Genomic DNA, 20,898 nt, shown 5'->3' with positions numbered 1-20,898 from the left:
CCTAGCATGCTGGACTTTGCATTGCTCATACTTGGGGGTCACAGCAGAGATCTAGGGGATACCGTGGAAGATGCTAAGGAATGATGTCAGAAGCCTGGCAGGGAGGTGAAGGTTGTAAGAGCGATGGGGAATGGATCAAAGACCCTGCAGTATCCTGATGGATCACAGAGGCAGCTGTGTAGGAAAGTCATCTTCGTTGGTGCCACAGAAGGGGGAAAAACCTGACAGACTGATTAAGGGCAATGGCTCTGACTGACCATTACGTGTCAAACGCATAATACCTTTTTTGGGTTTGGTACATTCTTTCCATTCTTGTCATTGCACATCACAACAATATGTACAAAATTTTCAAGTTTATGTTACTTTAAGAACAGTTAGAAACCATGCTGGATATATTAATAGTTACCTGAAAACCTGTTCAAGAAAGAATGTGTCGTAGGGAAGTGTACTAAGACTCTTCTTGCTCCTCCACCTCCTCCTTTTCTTCTCCCTCTTCCTGCTTTTCTTCTTCTTCCTTTTTTATAGAAAATAGTTGTAGTTATCATGTAGGAAATGAAGTAAAAACAGTCTTGAAATGCAGAGCTCTGCTTCTGCAACTGTTATGTTTCTAGCAAATGCAATGTTGTTAGAGCTTAAAAAATATAACAGAGGAGTAATGTATAGAGCTTTTAAAGTTAACATGCCAGGGCTCTAGCTTTGTGGAGTTCATAGGCAAGTGCTGGAATACAAGAACCTTCTTCTTAGAGAGGTTAGAACACGGTACATGGCTAAGCTGTAAGAAGATGTTCAAGATCAAAATGGGAACATGAATTATATGTAAATATGAAAAAAAGTTTAGTATTTTTAATTATATGTTTCTTAGAGCAGCAAACAAGTCAAGATTCATGGCATGGGGTCTAGATTCCCGAATAATCTAAAAATCATTCGGAGTCAGATAATACAGCCTTGTTTCCATTTCAAAAGTTCTTTTATAAAGGAGAAATGGCACAATGCAAAGGCAATAGCCCTTTCCTTCAGTCAACCAAATGAACAGTTACCTGAAAGCTAGCCTTTACCTAACACAGGCAACAATCTGTGTTCATTGTCTTTTAAGACCTAGTAAATGAGGCTTTAAAGTGTAGTCCTGCTCTGAAAAACAACTGAAAATGGCATTGTAGGCTTCTCTGCTCCTTCTCTTCCAGCAAACTCTTGTTCAAAGGCACTCCACCTGTGCGTATAAACAGGTTTATCTCAAAATGTCATACCTTCAAATACTACCTAGACTACAAAAATCATGGGAATTTCTTCCTGGTGTAATCAACCAATCAATGAATACATAATTAGTTTTCAGTCAGGACTGCAGGTAGTTTATGAGCAGCACAGACCTTAGGTTTCCCTCTCAGACACGTACTGTCTGTATGGGAGTCACATCTGAGTCGCTGAAGTAAATACCTGCTTTAAAATGTGCTTGGGAATGGACCTGTTGTAATCAGATTCCTGGTTTGAATCAGTGTTTTTCAAGGAAAACCATTGCACTAAGGGATCATCCCTGCAAAACCAGAAAACGTAACACAAATGTCTGCACAGGTCAGCTCGATTAGAAGTTCTCATGCCAAAGAAACATTGCCTCATTCAGCATCTTCCCCCAAGAAAGGTGCCTTTCATTAACATTCTTTGAAACGGGGCCAGGCAAGCCCACAGGCAGTATCTTTCAGATATTAACAACTTTAGTTCAAAATTCAAGTCAGTTACCTTTTACAGAAAAAAAAAAAATGGGTATTTTTCTTGCTTGAGGCATTAGTTAGTGGTGCCAGGGTGCACTAACCAGCCTTAAAGGCCCTCACCAGCCTCACTGGGAGCTCCCACGCTTTGCCCACAGGCCCAGGAGCCCCATTTCAGCTGCCAGGTCTGCAATGCATAACTCTGACAGCGGGCATAAATACATGCACTGCAGTTTGGGAGTGGGAAGATGTGGATGTGTCTTATTAATTGCAGGTTTGCAGTGGAAAATAGCCTAAAGCAATCACTAGTTTTACGGGAAACAATGAAGAAATATTCAAGGCATAAATTTGCAATGCTGGGCAAAGCAGAAAAGCGTCTGAGGATTTGCACCTGGGTCTTACAAATTCTGGCAAGGAAAATGTTTCCTTTATAGGCAGAACTACCTAAATTGTCAGAATGACTCTTTCACACTCACAACACCGAAAATGTAGCCAGCATGGTGTCAGTTAGCGATTGTCAAAGATATAGTTGTCTTGGGAGTCTTTGGCAAATTTTGTTAAAGAATCTGTGAAAGACAATTCTTCTTCCATTTACAGTTTTTAATGATTAAAGGACTATCCCTGTTCCGAAACAATAAGACTAGGATATGACCAACAATATTTTCTAGCAGAATGTAATACTAGTGTATTTGATTTCATGAATAAGAATTTACTATCTTTTGAGTGAAGCGAAGAGACTGAAAAGGAATTAAATGCACACAAACAAAAGATGAAAGCAAAATGTCCAAATATACTGTACCCCTGTTGCTGCATGTTCTTCCTTGCTTTCCTACATAAGAGATACAAAAGAAAATGTTTAAAAGACAAATCAAAGAAAGAATATCAGAGGTCATACAGGCAAAACCTAGCAGAAATTAAACACTGAATTTAGGAAAATTATGTGGAATTCAGTATAATTATTTTGAGATAATGTCCTCCTGATTAACTCACAAAGCACATTTAAGCTAAGCTTTTACTTAGAAAAAGGGCTGTAAAATCATTAGATACAGTTCCCTTTTTCTCAGTTACTTCCAATCAGATCTGCTTCATTGACCAGCAAAGCATTAGAGCTGGGGTTTTGTTTGATTTTTCAGGTGGTGGTTTTTTTTTTTTTTTGTAATTAGCTGGTCTGCAAAGTGGAAGTTAACTCAGTGTTATACAGTCTTATCTATGTTATATATCACCACTGCGAATCTGACTTGCAATTCTGTTAACTGTTGTAGGCTGGAACAGATGCCTTGGCTCAACAGTACCAGGGAATAAGAAATAATACAAGCTGGTTTTAGACTGTAGATTGAGCAAAAGTGGTGAAGAGACATAAAAGAGAAAAATATATAAATGTACAGTGAATAGAATGTAATGTTAGACACCAGGCTGGTTATTGGAGAGAAGAGCTAATCTTACAGAAAATCCCAAAGAGAGAGGGCAAATGCAACAGTAAGATGCAGAAGGCATGAGCGGTTGATACGAGTTTGCATAGAATGAGTTGAGATAAGGAAGCGAGCTTCAGTGCCAGGGTTTATATATGGCCTGGGGAATTTCTGAGACAGGATACAGGCTTGCATTGTAATAAGATTTTTGAACATGTTTCTAAAATAATTCTGCCCTGAAGTGAGCCTAATCTGTACTGCAAACTGATTTAACTGCGACACCATTTAAAAAATATTCTAACCTCCAAGCTAAAATCAAAAGTTAAAATCAGGTAGTAAAAATAAAGAAAAACTATCAGCATCACATCCAGTCACCAGCAGACCCCTTGCTGTGCCACATGCGTAGGAGGTCACAGTCTTTTCCTCAAAAAAACTCAAAACCAAAGGGACAGACAAAACGAGAAAAAGGGACTCTATATCCAAACAAAATGATTCCTCAACCTTTTCTGTCATAGAATGGGGATTAGGAATGAAAACAAAGATTAGGAAAAAGTCAAGCATAAGCTTGCCTCCACAGGTACCCACATTGACCATCGGCTGCTGTTCCTGCTACTGAGGCACTGGAGGAGCCTTCTGAAATCTGGGAGCCTCCATGCCACTGCACAACTGAGTTTATCTTGTTATCTGTCTTATGCTCATTGGCAAAGACTAAGATATCTTTACCTCGCTAAGACTCTGCCAGAATTTTCCATAGCACTGGTATTTCTCCTGCAAAGTCACTGGAGAAAAGCCGGCCAGGTTACACCCCGCATCAGAGAGTCATTTGTAACCTGGTTTGAAACTGAGTGCTAAATAAAGCCAAAATGCCAATACTAGATTCCCACTGGTGTATTAATTCAGAAGCAGAACATAAAGCTGCAATGTTTAAATTATGGCATTTTGATTTGGGGTGGTGTCAAAAGAGTAAGTTGACACTCCAAAAGGGACCTGACTACTGTTCAAAAGATGCAACTATTTGGCTTCAAAACACAGTGGGCCGCTGATAAAAAGTTCACCCTTTCAGAACTCCATATACAGAGACCAGCTCTTAATACGCTAGAAGAAGAAAAGGCATGAGTGGGGAGAGCACATGGAAAACATCTATTCTGTGTGGTCAAGCAGTCAAACAAGATGTGCTGGGTGGCAGAATGAGAGGAAGAGAGGGAAATACTGAAAATACTGTGTTGATGCTACATGTATCCTTTAGGACCTAACATCCAGTGGAGATACTCCAATGGCAATCTGACAGTCTTCAAATGTATTTAACTTCATAAAACCCTGGCCAGGTAAGGAAATGTTATTCTAGCTTTTTAAGGGTTTTTGTAAGGCTAAAATGAGATACAGAGACAAAAGGCAGAATTCATGTCACTGTAGCTGCCTGAAAGCTATTCTTCGCAACTAAACTCATCCTCTGTGTGCTGTCTGTAGAGAATGAGAATATTAGAATTTCTACAGAATGATTTATGCCATCCCAACAGAAGCAATAATGAACTGAATGGAATGAACTGTGGCAAGGTGGACAGATGCCATGTCACCAAAGTGATTTGTCCTAGGGGACATGGGAAGTGGGTGGTAGAACAGGGTGAAAAATGGGGTTTGTGTGACCCTGGCAGGAGCTACTGGTACCTTGCTGCCTGCAGTGGTGAGCACCCTCTCCAAAAACGAGTGAGAAACGAGCGAGGAACAGAAACAGTGCTTTTTTGCTTCCCATAGGAGCTAATGTACACCTGGCATGGTGACGGTGGGGATCAGAGTTGGATGATTTCAGGAAGAGTTTTCCTCCTCGTTATGTAAGACTATGTAAGGACATACCAACACTGTCAAGACTGTGCAGGTGAAAGGGGAAGATTTGTAAGACTAACCAAACTTTATGCCCTCATAACCACAGAAAAGTCTCTTTATACACACTATCTTGCCTGGTGCTCTCTCCTCTGCCACTCCCCTCCCTGTAAAACTAAAGGAGAATATATTTTCCACTTACAGCTCCAATCCATTCTGTGAGAAGTGGAGCAAGGTGCTTGTTGTGTAGGAGTGGTATTGCATTATGTCATCACAAAACCTCTCATATGCAGCTGCTTGACACATTTGCAGACGTGTTCCAGCATTCTGTTCTCATTTGAAAAACATTACAGTAGACTGCCAGCCAGAATGACAAGTAACTTAATCCAGCCAGGGGATGCACTGCAGTTTTATGCTGGGGTCCTCTTAAGAGCCAAGGAAAAAGGTATTTGATGGCACTGACATGCCGGCCAAAATTCATAGAGACATGAAAAGAGCTTGGATGTAATTTAAGGAGAAATTCAGTTCGCACTCAGGACTGTCTCCCCTCATTGCCATTTTGAAATTTTAAATGGGACTTGCATGAGGCTGTGTAAAAGGGTGCTTTTGCAGCCTAACAATGACTGGTTCGGTCACTGTTCAAAAGGGTAATGGGGAAAGGCTCACAGAGAGGTTCTTCCTCTGGAAAAAGGTTGCAGCTAGATGGAAAAAAACCAAAACACATTTATTTTGGTCTTTAGTAAAACAGATGATTCATTTATGACAGATATTCCACTGGGACTGTCTGATCTTCAAACCACAAAAAAAACCTCGACAAGCATAAGTGCTTGATCCAGCAGTAGGCCTGCCTCTTTGGAAAGGGAGTCATCTGACACTGCAACATCAAAATAAACCCATCCTTAAATACCAAACTGTCAGAGCAGCAGGAGAGATAAAGCTGCTGGATCCCTACCTCCAGATGTGGGATCCATTTCTGCTCAGTCTCTACTGGGTCTAGAACCTGGCCATTAACTTAAACACCCTGCTGAGGAAGACACCGGCACGCAACAGAATGGTCCCTTTTTGTGGGATCCACCTACCACTGAAACACAAGTGTTTTACTGATGTTACCTAACTGCAGGATATTATACCAGGGAACTGAAGGAACTCAGATGGCTTCTTGCAAGAACTTTTAGCACTGGCAGTTTGAGATCTGCCCATGTGACTAATATCAGACCACAATGCAGGCACAATGGATAACAACGGCCTCCATTTCTGCATTGCCCAGGGGTTTCTGTACAGCCTGGAGAAGACACTGTCAGATCTGGCTTGCTGCAACAGCAGTCAATGCTGGTACATGACAACAAACATTAACAACCAGATTTTCAGGCACTGCAGATGCTGGCCATTGATAGCAGTAAATTCTTCCACGCAGATAGGACTTAGATGTCTAGTCTTAAATTATTCTCCGTAACTACAGTCTGGTTCCAAATGAGCATTAAAAAAAAGCTTATGGTAATGAGTGGCAGAAGGAAACTGTTAAATAGACACAACTGCTGTTGTTCCAAGAATCAGAGCAAAGTTCCCTCAAATTTTATCTAAGTTTCACATCACCACGATGTCAAAGAAAATGCATCCAAAAGACCACTCTGCAATCAGTCCTCCCACCCTGAGGCACACTAGGAGGGCCTGTGTGTTTATGTTTCATGCGCTTAGCACAGGTAAAACACTCATATCACAAAGGCAAAAAAAGAAAAATTACCTGTTGATCTTCTGATGCTGACTGAGCCTCTTCATGACCCCCTTCATCTGCCTTGTCTTCTGTGTGTGCCTCAGTTTCGTCCGTGGCATCAGACTTTTCAGTCTCCTGTCAGCAAAGGAAAAGTCATCATTAGCCTCAGGGCACAGAACCAACAATTCATTTCTATAAAACTCTTGACTTTACAGTTTTGCAGGGTGTTTTTCTAGTTTTGTTTCAGCACTCAAAAGAGAATATACCCTTTTGGACATTTTCCTGTGAGAGGAACACTTGTTGGCATGTTGATCTGTTGGTAAAGGTATGGGGTTTGAAAGCATGATTTCAAACACTTCTTCCTCTTCAGAGCATAGCAGATTCTCTAACTTTTCAGTGGAAAGTTAAATAGAAACTGATGCTCACCCCAATGGCACATTCTAGCTTCAGGAAAAAAAAAACCTTTTTCACCAGCATGCATTCCAACTAAAGTTCATCAAGAAGCTACAGAAAAGAGAAGTAATAAAGGATTTCATATATAGTCTCTTAAATTTCCTGTTTAAAATCATCAGGAACCTCAGTTCCTCAATTCGCACACCGATCTATCAAATCTATTCCAGCACTGTGAACAAGCACCTCCTAGAAGGGTCTGTATTTTGAGTCCTGTTGTACTTTCCGCTAGGTCGCTGTGAAAGGTCGTGCTAGATCACACGCTGCACCAGATAAAAGGAGACCCTGCACGGCCTCAAGTGGAGCAACAGAAATAGGATGAAATACAATAGCATGAAGTGCAAAGTCACGTTATTTGGGACAGGTAGTTCTGGGACAGAGATTAGAAGCAGATGTATCTACTGCACCTCAGGAGCTTGTTAGTCGATGATCATCAAAGAAGAAAACAATGGATGTATTTAAATAGTCACAGAATAACTCAGCCATGAATGCGATGCGATGGTGAAAGAGGTAATGAAAGTGATCCTCTGAGGTACGAGGTGAGGTATAGCTGGCAGAGCTGAAAGCAAATATTAATGTCATTGTAGAAGGCCAAGGCAAAACCTCCTCCGGATCGCTCTGTACCTTTCCAGCCGCTCAGGCTCAAGAAAGAGAAATTCCGGCTGGAACAGGTGCAGAGGGGGGCTACAGGAATGTCTGAGGGAGCGGAGAGCCTGTCTTATGAAAGGGTGACACAAACAGCTTCATTACTCTAATCTAGTGAATGTAACGCTGTGAGGGGATATGATGGCTCTCTAAAAATAGATCAGGGTAAACATCAGGGAAGGACAGGGTAAGGAAAAGGTAGATGCAAAATGAGTATAAATCAGCTGTAAATAAAAATTCTAATGATCAGCAGTGTGAAATTTTGGAAGAGCTTTCTAGTAGAGAAGCAGAGGCAAAGAACCTACTTCATTAAAAGGGAATTTGACCACTTCTGAGAGGTGTTATCTGGTGTGGTTGCCTCCAGCAACAGTGGATTGGGCTCAGGGGGAGGTCTGGTCCTGCGTCATCCTAAGTCTCGCAGACTTTGGGCAGAGCAGCACATCACTGATCAGAAGTTGAGCTCCTTTCTCATCCTTGTGACCAAGCCCTTACAAACTCATCCACCTGGTCAGTTTGGGTTTTTCTGTTTTTCCGTAATTTCATTTGATGCCTACAGTTAAACAAAAGCCCCCAGTCATGATCCCCTGTTGCTTAAGCTTCACAAGACCTCATTCAGTGTCCTCATCATCTATGATTTCTTCAGCCAGCATACTTAGCCTGCAGAAGCGTGACACTAGCATAGCTATCTGGCTTCTAGCCCCAGAGCAGACTTGGGGATCTTTGTCCCATGATGTGGTGTGCAATATAAAACATGCCCTCCTGCTGAGATGCTCTGCTGGATGGGGACAAAAATGATAGAAAGGTGGTCAGGAATGTTTGGAAGCAGATATCGTGACAGAGTGAAGATGGACAAAATATTTCTGCAGGTTCATCTTTTTTCTGAAACTTCCCTGTCTATAAGATTTGGCACCCCTTTTGGCAATTTTCTCCCAAATCATGGAAAATATCTTTTGTATGTAAGGGGCTTTTAATGAAAAGAGAGTAGGCACATAAGCTCATAAGTTCCCCTTCCTCTCCAGAGAGAAAAAAAAAACAAAACCAAACCAGCAGCAGCAAGCATCACCCTCCCTGCAGCCCTTCCCAGCACTGCACTGCCCTCGCCCTCCTGGTAGCAAGGGCCTTTCCAGGGCTGCATGGTGAACTGCAGCAGGAGGCTGATCAAGATTAAAGCTTTAAAAAGAAAAACATTTCCATCTATCTCATGCAATTTGCACACTCTGTTACACAGCTGCATGAATGTTTTTGCCAGCGTGTGGGGGATGCTGGGGGAGAGGAATGAGCAGCTGGAAGTAAGCAGGAGCCAGAGGAAGGAGAAAAGACTACTTTTTCTGGCAATATTGTCTCATTTCAAGTATATATAAAACCATGTACTCACTGCACTGATGCTGGTGGCATTGTTATTAAAACAGATCTACAGGGACATTTGTTTGGCTTAATTTATCTTTTACTTTTCCCCCGTAAGATAACAAAATATATGAAGATTAAAATACGTAGTAACACAGACATATATTGAAATTCTTTTGTGCAACACTGTGTTAATACATTGTTTTCTTAAGCAAATGATAACTTCCTTACAGATACTTTCTTTGTAGCAGTTCCTAAAATGAAAAGGATGGTGTTAATGAAAACTAAATTGGTTAGATGTTTATTTTTGGCATGTATATTAACATTTAATTTTAAAATCTATGTAGTCAATATTTTTTTGGCAGATACATAAAATTCATAAAGACTGAAGATAGTTTTCTAATTAAAATGAACCTGTTGTGTAAAATATCTCAGATGAATCATATACTTACTCAGAGCAGAAGGCAAAAAAAAGTTTTAACTGAAAGAACTAAACTGTAGAAGCAGTGTGTTAGCAGCCAGAACAAAGGCACACACAGAGCTCTTGTTCATTACATCGAGAACTGTGATGTTTAGAATATCATCATTATGCTAGCTCTCCACAGAAACATAGAATTTAATTTTTGACTAATTTAAAATGAAGTACCATTTGTAAAGATTGGCTGACAGGTCATTTTCTCTTTAAATAAAATGCACATACTGCAACTTTGTAATTCAAAGTAGTCTTGGTAGAAGTCTTTTTCAACTAATAGACTAAAGCTCAAGTATCTACGGATGTTGGGATTTCAAGATTATGGATATTAAGACCAAGAATACCAAGATTAAGGATTTAAGTATATACAAGATTAGAAAACAGACCCTCCGCTCAAGTAAATCAGTTTCACTGAGTTCACAGAGAAATTGCAAACCGAAATTATCTTGCCACAAGCTGCTGACTCTCTGGACTTCTGGAAAACAGAAGCAGTATTCCACAGCAGTTTACAAAGTTCTCAAAAAACTGATGGTCCCTGAAAATAAAAAGCAATTAACTACCTGCATTCAAACCTTGCTGAGATACTCAGAAGGTGTAGTAATATGGCATGCTGTTTGTCATCTTAGTTTAAGTAATAGGCATCTCATTGACAAAATGACCTGCGCCATTTTAGAAAACAAGCGGTGCAGCTGGTGCTTTTAATGGGCTTTTCCCATATTACCAATACTTCAGAGCATTTTCAAGAATATTGAGAACAGTCTCAGACTAAGCATAAAAATAATGGCGGCTTTAGAATGAAACTTTGGGGGCAGCTGAGAGTGACACACCTGACCCTAGACATACAAACTACATTAATTACAGCTCAAACATACACACATTTACTTATTGGCACATCACTGTTAATACCACTAATCCAAGTCTAAATGGGATCATTCCGAAATCTATCACTAACTAGAGTAGTCTTTGGGTCAGGCATAAAGAACAGCTGTCCTGAAAACTGTTTAGAAGTTATAAGTATTCTAGACCAGGTATTCCTTCGAATGAGAAGATATTTCATATTAACAGACTAAAGGATTTATTAACACAGACGCTATGCCTGCTTCTTCCCTTAGGCACATAAAACTGTGCTACTCACCCCTCTTAAATGATGCTTTAGAAAACATGATCACCAGTGTGATGGGGAAGCAACAGGAGAGAGAGGATGATGGAGCTAATTGACCCTTTCTGACATACCAAAAATATGTATTGATTTCCTGTAAAGTCACAGAGTTTTATGGCCACATAGCAACCCTTTAAGGATAAAAAAGTACTTGGTATTCTTTAAATAAATGTACATTGGCTTCTTTACATGTGTCTTAGAGTCAATCTGTGCCTTCGTGACAACTTTGCTGTGTCCTAGGCATAAGGGACTCAAGCTGTAAGTGTATATCAGCTTGCACATTAGGCTCTGGCACCATCTGAGCTCCAGTACCTAGCAGTAACAGTTCAATGTAAACACTGGACAAGTCGGTCTGGTGACAAGTTGTAGCCACCTAACCCAGAGAGAAGTCAAGGCTACAAAAGATGAGAATCTGCAGAACTGAAACGTGTATTTTGCACTCAGCAGGCTGACATGGCGATGAATTTACCTGCAAGTATTTTGTTGGGAAGATATAATGTCTTGAGGGAGTAGCAAAAAGTTACTCTGCTTGCTCTAGAAAATAGGCTCAAAACAGTCCTGGGTCAGGATCCTAGTGGACTGTGCTGTGAAACAGCATCACGGTCATTAAAGAGCTTCTCTGCTAGTGCAGTATGTGACAAAAGATGGATGGAAAAGGAAAGAGAATCTTCTGAGGCACGAGTATAAAACATGTATCAGCTTCATATTAATCTCTGTAATGCCTCAGTGAGGTAAAAACCCTTAAAAAGCAAATGCTCGCTGACTGTTTTGTGGTGTTTCCATGCTTTATAGTTTGCTGCTTTTATAAATTATCACCATATTCCAGAAAAAAAACAAACCAATTGTTTAAGAAGATATTAGTAGGAAACCCTGTCACATGTGTCACCATCACCATCTCTTCCACACCTGACTTATTATTCCAGATTCACGCTGCTGGAAATCAATGTCACGAGCCATCCATTGCACTTCATGCTAAGGTTGAATTGACAGCCTAATGAAAGGAAAGCAGAAGCAGTGCAGCAAGGTTATTTGTATGACAAAGCACAGCCAGACTGTCATGCAGTGAAGAAGCTGAGAAACACCTCTGCAATAAATGCTAAAGCACTTGTATAAGTCTCTCTCAAATTCAGGAACAGTTTCTAAAAGGGAGACAATGTAAATATACTTCTACTCTTTACACGGATTTTTTAAAAACACTCTCACTTATTTCCAATTGCTGGAATGAAACAATCACCAACAACAACACCAATGCAGCAGTTAATCAGCATAAACCATTCTTGCTTGCTACCAATAGCACTAACACTTATCTGCCCAGCAGAATGTACTGAACATATTATTTTCAACATTTACAAAGTTGTCACGAAGCAGAAACTGTAATAGCCTCTGCTGACAGCTGGGAATGAATGAATTCTAAAAAATTGCTACTTTGCTTCATAGACATGCTATCTAACAGAACCTTGCATGAAGGAGCAGATAATATATGAAGTGGGAAGATGGAAAAATGCAATTTTCTTTATCTTATTGATTCTCCACGTATCTTTTATAATGATTACAATATATAATACCTGCAGTTCTTTAAGCCTTTCATGGTTTTGTGGATGTTAATTAAATGAATTCTCACAAGACCCTTGTGAGGTAGGCAAGTAATTTTTATTTCCCTTGGTGGGAGATGGCACAGCTAAAGCAGAAAGTTTAAATCACTTGCTCCTTATCACACAGGGACTCAGTGTCAAAGACATTTATGGAAACTGTGGCTCTCCCCTGGGTATCTCTTCATCTGCAGCTCTCAAAGCACTAAGCAAAGGCTCCTTTTTCTCTCTGCTTTTACAGAAGAGTTAAAATAGAGACATTTACAACAGTGTTTCACTTGAAGTGGCTAAGGAGTTGGCAGCAGAGTTGGACCAGAAGGGAGATCTCACGCCCCAGGGCAGTTCTTCAGCCAGGTCACCACAATGCAGCAGAGTTCTCCGCTATCGCTCTGGCTCATCCCTCTCTGGATTCACTCCTTTTGTTGAAACACCCACGTTAAAGATGGCAACATCTGATTATCATCTAATGTGATCTCAGGATAAGAGAGCTGTAATGCTCTCAGTTCTAAAACTTATAATTAGAAGAAGACTCAAAGATAAAACACATTGCTTTCCGTAAAAAGAAGAAAAAGAAGAAAAAAACCAAAAAGCCAAAGAATCATCTTTTTCTTTTGCCGGAAGTATAGTAGGACATTGTCACAATACGGTGGATGGAGAGCAACTGGTAGACTTGCCACAAGGACTTTGTGATGCCCTGGGTGAGACTCTGAGTTACCTCCTCAAGGCAGAGGGTGCAAACCCCTCACACAGAGGATGGAAAGGGTCTGCACGCCGGCAGGACAAAGCCTGTTTGCTTAAAGTTTGATGCAGTCAGGGGGAAGTGAAGGTTTCTTGTAATTAATACAACCTATAAATTGTGTTAGGAAATTCTGTGCCATTTAAAAACTGAACATGATAAAATACTGCTTTGTGTCAACAACAACAAAAAACCATCAGCTGGAGGCATGGTAACAAGTCCGCAGTGAAAGAAGGGAAGAGAAGTATTTTCTAGTATTTACTGAACCAGACACTTTTTTTTTCCCCTTAAGAACACTTTGCTGCACCAACATCTAATGTAATGCTTGTCACTGTCTCTTATTTGACATGCTGAGTCACTGCCTATCTTAATCTTTTATTAAAATCTAATAAATGGCCCCCATGGAAGGACAGCAGCACATACCTTTGTGCCTGGAGGAGGAGCAAGGCCCAGGAATGAATAAATAATATTTTCTTCTTTAGCAGAGAAAAAGGATTCAAAATCCTAAAAAAAAAAAAAAGGAACAAAAAACAACAGAGAATTGGTAACAAAAATCAAACAAAAAGCACAGGAACAAGAGACTAGCGCAGGCAAACCTGTCTTATATTGATGAGAATGACTATGCACTTATAGAAGCGCCTGCATTATCTAATACCCAGGAAGAAAACTCAAATAAAGGGGGTTTCACACTGGCTGGCAAAATGAACAAGTGGGCAAATCTCTCCAGACTTCTATGTCAGAATCAGATAAAATTAAATGTCTCATTTTAATGTGCCTCAGCTGTACACATCAAAGCAAAGCTATTCCCACTTAAATGTTAAAATAAAACTTGCTGTGAGTAAGAACACAAAATAGGCCCTCAAAACCCTGGACAGCTTTATGGCAAATAAGAGGCAACAGCCAACGTAATAGCACAAGTGAAATGATAATGAGGAAACTGTTTACTTTAAAGAAAGGCGCTCTGGTTAGAAAATGCAGTTACTTTTCAGACAAACTTAGCAAAGGACTGTGTTGTTCCCACTGATGTATGTGTACCAGCCAAAATGTCTTGTCCACTTGTGAACTGAAGTTATAAATCATTATGTTAAATGCCTGATTTCTCTTCAGTGCTAATAGACCTGAAAAGACATGAGGGATGGCTCCTATCCTACCATCTAGCACGGGCATGGTCTTTACTGTATCTACCTGTGCAACTTCCCTATCGATTAAGGAAGCTCTGCTATCCCTAGTTTGTTACTGGGAAGTTCATGACTTGCATCTTACACAGGTTAAAAATCAACACCTGTTTAAGATCTCAGCAGAAACTCTGGTCAGAAGTGACCGACCCACAGTCGCACAGCCGCTCTGTGTAGGACAGAAGACTGAACACGTATCTGCTGAGTCCTAGACTATTGCCCTGATCACCTTATCATCCTCCCCCTCATCCCGAACAATTCCAAAAATAGAAGCTTGTAAATAAGAAGGTGCTGACTCATCCTTGAGACTTGTTTGTAGGGTTAGGACCTGAGTTGTTTTATTGGCCTGTTTTAGTATTTCCAGAGAATAAATTATTGGCCAAGGGTAATCCTAGGGAAAGGCTGGTGTGGATGGTTTAGAAGTCATGTCAATGTCAACAAGACCGGAATCAATGACATTTCAGTCCAGGTTGGAAGAGGCAACATAGCTTAACAGACAGGATAAATGACAGCCCATTTCACTGATTTATCTAAGGGACAGATTGGCTTTCACACAGGACCTAGCTACAGGCAGCAGGAGCTGCCCAGGCTGGGAGAAGCCCCAGAGCATGTTTTGACCCCACCAGGCAGAATACCTGCTGCTGCTCCAGGCCACCCATTTCTCATACCATCTCTTTGCTGTTTTCATGTTGCTGTGGGTTCTCCTCATCTAACCCAGGTCTGCCCTAAGTATTTAAGAAAGCCAGTGTCTGAAGTCTAACCCATAAACTTAGGAGCAATACAGCAAACAAGAACATGAGGATTTTCTGCAATTCAAAGGGCTGGAATTTGACATGGGCCTTTGACAGGCCATACAAACACAGGGAACGTGTCCTCCTGCACACCACATATGCATGAAAGAGCCTAAGCACATTATGGCACAGCATGTCAACAGCTGGGAAACAAACAGAAGACTATAACAAGGAAGGCGCATGAAGTGGACTTGATATTTCATACGTCTTGTTAATTCCTCCCCAGAGGAAAAGCAACAGAAGGCAAGTGTACTAAAAATCTCCAGAGACGCATAGCCTTGTACATAACCAGACTTAAGGGCACAAGCAAGGTGTGTGAGTGACCAGATGAACTCCTTACCAGAAGAGGATACAACCTTCTATCATATCAGGTACTCCTTTGGCAACTGGTAGCGTACAATGACATCCCACTGTAAATATGGTATCTCACAGTAAACGGAAATCACCTACCTTCTGTACACTGAGGAGTAAGCTATTAGGTATTTAGCATGGAGTAAAAGCATGACTACAGTGGTCATGGAATAGGCTTTGTATTGTATATTTCCACTCTTATTTTCCTAACAGTGACTTGTTCACACCTCCGTTCACTGAATGACCAAAGTTAACTGTTCCCAAGGCAGGCAGAAAGAAAAAATGAGCAGTAACAATTTATTTCAGGTAATCAATAATATTATATCTGCATGAGAAGTCATAAATGGTCTAGGTGGAAGGTAATGGTGTCATATGTCTTTGGAACCAGTCTTTGAAAAATACAGTGAAACGTATTTAAAAAAAAAAATAATGAGGTTTTTTTATGATACAAGTGCTTACGTACATATACACTCTATGCTATCATCCTTTGTATGACCACTGTGGAAATGCCAGACAGCAAAAGAGCAAACTCTAATTGGACAGCAGCAGAAAATTCCTCCTCACAGGAGTGGTACGGCACCAGGTCAGAGCGTGCAGAGAGGGCATGGAAACGCCATCCTTGGAGACTTTTGAAACTCAGATGGCCAAAGCCCCAAGCAACATAAGCTATCTTTAAAGCTATCCCTGCTTTGAGCAGCAGCTGGACTACAGACCTCCAAAGGTCCCTATGATTTCCATATATTTGACTTTAGCAGTTATATGAAGCATCAGATAAAAGTCTTACCTGATAATTCAGAGATTCGTTAAAAAAAAGGGACATGGGTATTTCATTCTATAGATTCTACAGATTTCTATAGATACCTTACAGAGGAAACCAGAAGTTAACATTCCATTTCCTTCCCAGTTTTCTAGGGTTTCTTTGTTAAGCAAAAGCAAGAGAAGAGCAGCAGAGTGCTCAATATATTTAGAAAGTGACACAGATGCAGACGTCTGTCTAGACATGAGCAAAAAAGCAGCTTAAGAAAAAGATCAAATAAGAACATAATTGCCAACACTGATGGATTAGAATGGATACTTGAAATTGGTGCGCTGTAGCCAGGCATACAAAATGAATCCATTTATAATCTGTTTCTTCAAGTGGCAATACCAAAGATCTGAAAGAAAAATAAGATTCAAGCTATTTATAAGACTGCCTTAAGCTGTTCTGACCTTGCAGAAAAGCTGCTCACAGTTGGTGTATTTTCATAAACGCATCCGTAAGAAACCTCCGTTTTACAGTACAAGTTAGGAAGTGAAGCAGCTCTTCAGGGGCAGCCAGAAGATGCAGATACTTTTACATATCAGCAGAAAAGCAGATTAGCAAGAGGACTGCGTTTACTTGCTCACTATGTCAGCATGAAAAGGAAGCCTCCTCAGCTGTCCCCAGTATCCCTTCTTTCCTTACCCCCACCCCCAAAATTTCACTGAACTGCAGATGAGGGGATTGGAGAAGACCTCAAAGGGCCATTTCTCCAAGGCAGGAACCACTATGCTACTCCTGATAGGTGTTTCTCCAGTCCATTGGTAATGACCTTTAATGAGATAATGAGACAATCTCCTGAACACTACATATTTTTTTCTGATGTCTGACATGATGTCTGTTCCTTTGCTGCATTTTTTTTGCTCATTATATCTTGTCCCACCTCCAGTGGGTGTGGAGCAGAACATATTTTACAAAATTCTAGATCCACAGGATAATTCAGGTGGGAAGAACCTCAGGAGACCATCTAGTCCAACCCTCCTGTTCCGAGCAGGGTCAATACTGAATTCAGACCAAATAATTAATTCCTTTTTCCTGCAGTCCTTGAAATATTTGAAGGTTGTCATGTCTGTCTCCAAATCCCTCTTTCTCATGGTGAGGAAGGAAATCTTTTATCCTGCATTTTCATCTCCCTGAGGCCAGTGCTCCCAGGCCAGCATGCTGCTCATGTGTATACACATGCATATATGTGAATGGGATCCAAACACACAGGACAATCGATAGGAAGGGAAGTGAGGGAAAAGAGTGATCTCACAAAAAAATGAGGTGTAAAGAACTTGACTTGTTTAACACAGCAAAATGAAGATTAAAAGAGGATATGATTCCCATTTACAAACACATTGGATCAGAGCTATTTAAGCTAAAGGGTGATTTTGGTATACCAGGAAACAGGTATAAACTGGTTGCATTTGAAGGTTTCTAGATGCCATGAGACTGAGGCCCTTGAAGACTGTACAAATGGGAGCAACATAGTTTAAAGGGACTTTCATGAATCCAGGATACTGGAGTGGAGTCCCTGACTCAAACAGACCTCTGCAATTCTCAGGCCTATTTTTAACAAAGGGGCTGAGGACAAAGGAAGTGAGACACAGGAGAAGAATTAAGATAGTATCATGTAAACCTTAAACAGCATAAAACAGTTCTGGATTTCAGAACAATGGGTCTGTTGGACTTGCACAGGTTATGCAGGGAAGTAGAATGCAAATCCCCAGCTTTATATTGTAGACATGTTGCAGAAGACATCATGTCACTTGAGGGAATTTTGCATCAGTCTGCCAGCCCCTGGCCATGTTCTCAACCAGCCCACATAATCCCACTTCACACTCACTGTGCAGCTCCCTTAAGGCACCTTCCCCTGAGGAGAAGGGTAAAACACATGTACTGATATGGATCTCCTTTTCTTATTTATTTGGAAATAATGATGCTATAAATCAATCTTTTTATGCACTCACTGGGATCATTAGCTATGAGCTTCAAGATCTGGGTACATTAGAATTCTGAAGACTTTTAAGAATTGTAAATTCAATTTGGTTTTTAAATCAGTAGCTGCAACTGCATTCTGGACTCCTTTCCACATGGAGGTGTCTTTGCAAAGGACTCTTTCTTAGCTTAAATGTATTTCAAGATGTAGATTATTTGGCTTCCTGAAACAGCTTCAGACATGGAGTAGAAACTGTACCTTTATAATTTACTAGCAAAGCTGACCAGCTGCAACACTTTGTCATGCAATTACTCTTTAATTCACTATATAACCTCTCCAGAGAATATCAGAAATACGTATTGCAACATTGGCTGCCACAAAATCCAGAGTAAGATATATCAAATTATACTTTTTATTGATGCAGAATGGATGTTGAAATGCCCGTGAACTGTAACATATCAAGTTCTCTTTTAAGATTCCTATGAGACAATGAGCAAATGATTGCACTCCATTACTCATAGTAGCAACTTTTGCTCTGAGACCATTGAAGCTAATTCTGAAAACTTAGTGGCATGTAAATCCCTTCTCTCTCAAAACAACCTTTGCAGTAGTTCACACTAAATTTGTGGAGAAACTTAAACTGGGCTCACTGGCTGGACATAACCCGGCAATATGAGCTTGCACACACAATATGGAAAGCCCACCATACCCTGGGATGCATCAAAAGCAGTGTGGCCAGCAGGTCGAGGGAGGGGATTCTGCCCCTCTACTCCAGTCTGGTGAGACCCCACCTGCAGTACCGCATCCAGCTCTGGAGCCCTCAGCACAGGAAAGACACAGACCTGTTGGAGCGGGTCCAGAGGAGGGCCACAAAGATGATCAGAGGGCTGGAGCACCTCTCCTGTGAGGACAGGCTGAGAGAGTTGGGGTTTTTCAGCCTGGAGAGGAGAAGGCTCCAGGGAGACCTTGTTGCAGCCTTTCAAAACTTAAAGGGGGCTTATAAGAAAGATGGGGACAAACCATTTCACAGGGTCTGCTGTGACAGGACAATGGTTTTAAACTAAAAGAGGGTAGATTTAGACTAGATATAAGGAAGACATTTTTTACAATGAGGGTGGTGAAACACTGGAATGGGTTGCCCAGAGAGGTGGTCGATGCCCCATCCCTGGAAACATTCAAGGCCAGGTTGGACGGGGCTCTGAGCAACCTGATCTAGTTGAAGATGTCCCTGCTCCTTGCAGGGGGGTTGGACTAGATGACCTCTGAAGGTCCCTTCCAACCCAAACTATTCTATGGCTCTATGATTCTGTGTGATCTGCATTTCAGAGTACTCTGGAAGTTCATTTCAGTGATCCTATCAGAATACTTTCCAGTCTATGTATTTCCATCCAGACTATGAGAAAAAAACTGTCAAATATCTCTTTTGTTTCATGATCCTAATATTCATGCTGGTACGGTATTATCTATCACTGATTTGAACAAACTCTTTCAAAAGAAATAACCTGTTACAAGCATATATGAAAATGTAAAAGTATTGGATGAGCGTTACACTTTCTGTTGTGAAGAGTTGGATATTTATTGAGTAAGCAATATAATTCCAATAATTCAAACCACATACTAGAATGATTCCAGTCACCTACAATTTCTATTTATTTTTATAATATAATGGAAAAGAAAGATTCCCGTTCACGGGCCCTGGTGCTTCAGACATCTACTCGACTTCCTAGCAGCCCAGACGAGTCTGTCTCAAACAAAAAAAATATAAAAACTCACCATGCAAAATTAACTGAAAGTTCAAGAAGCAAAATACAATACAGCTGGAGCCAGCAAATCAGCCTTGCTGTGAACCCGGCTAGCCCTGAGTAGCTCAGTATTGTCAAACCACATAATTGAGCACTTACTACTCCAAGTGCAGCTGAGCTGTCTTCGAAGTATACATTTGGTCATCCTGAGATACCATGTGAAGAAGTCATAGTATCACCTAGATGGTACTGCCTTTGGCCTTCAGGAGCTGAAGCGAGAGTGCAGGCAGAGAGCCAAGAGCAGGACAACTTGTGAGTGAGCTACACAGCAGGAGGTAGGAGAATGTGAGAGGAAAACACCGAGCTCCTCACAGGCAGCAAACTCCACACCTTGCAGTGAGCTCTGGGTCCTGCATAGGCTCTGGGTCTGTAGGGGGTAAGCCGTACAGCCTGTTAAGCAGAGTTTCTCTAGTCAGTGTCCCCCCGTGTGTATTTTTCTCTTAAAAAGGAATACTTGTTTGATTGCCTTTCCATGCATAAAAAATGCTTTCTAAGAACGGTTCGCCCAAAGTGAATCTCAAATTGTTTCAAGGCATTTGTTTGAGGACATTTCCTACTAATGGAAAAGAGTCACTTTCTGTGAAAGAAGACTCTCTGAAGGTATTTAAATTTCCAAACAGCTTCTTACCCCACAATACCGCTCCTCATTGAAGATCTGTGGAGGGAGGGGAATTCCATTTTGGGGCTTTTTTTCACCTGGGACATTCTCTCTCATCCATTTCCTGTTGTCTTCATCACCTGCTATGTCCATTTGCTGAAAGTCAATCTTGTTGGCCTCTAAAAAGCCCACTACTTCTTGCTGTTTCTTTTTGATCTGTTAGAAAAGAGGAAAAACAAAATTCCTTCTTTAAAATGAAAATTCTTCTGAAAGCAATTGCTATTACAAGCAGAACTAATGCATGTCAAGTTGGATCCACTACTCCAGTAGCCCCCAAACTCTTTGAAGCTGAGAGTCAATGCTGTTTCTCAGCAGCCAGACCACTGCCATTACTCCCCCCCACACACACCCTTCCTCAGCTTCTTTCT

General features: G+C 40.9%; 1 protein-coding gene across 2 annotated transcripts in view; it reads right to left on the bottom strand.

Annotated features, from left to right (window-relative positions):
* Positions 1–448: 448 nt before the first annotated feature.
* The window catches only part of LOC104128254 (SH3 domain-binding glutamic acid-rich protein), a 25,689-nt gene continuing 5,239 nt past the window's right edge, over positions 449–20,898 (bottom strand). Inside the window, exons 2-7 of one of the 2 annotated variants that reach the window (XM_035896513.1) lie at positions 20,501–20,686; positions 13,457–13,537; positions 6,669–6,773; positions 2,495–2,529; positions 1,818–1,831; positions 449–519 (exon numbers count right to left, since the gene is read on the bottom strand). In XM_035896513.1, the coding sequence (XP_035752406.1) occupies positions 449–519; positions 1,818–1,831; positions 2,495–2,529; positions 6,669–6,773; positions 13,457–13,537; positions 20,501–20,686 (492 nt within the window). The remainder of the gene's footprint in view (positions 520–1,817; positions 1,832–2,494; positions 2,530–6,668; positions 6,774–13,456; positions 13,538–20,500; positions 20,687–20,898) is intronic. The other variant, XM_035896514.1, reaches the window with a different exon arrangement.

This window comes from Egretta garzetta, unplaced genomic scaffold (assembly GCF_000687185.1).
Source record: "Egretta garzetta isolate BGI_Z169 unplaced genomic scaffold, ASM68718v1 scaffold45, whole genome shotgun sequence".
In the NCBI taxonomy this organism is placed as follows: Eukaryota; Metazoa; Chordata; class Aves; order Pelecaniformes; family Ardeidae; genus Egretta; species Egretta garzetta.
The sequence above is the reverse complement of the archived record's forward strand: the minus strand, read 5'-3'. Positions and strand labels throughout refer to the sequence as shown.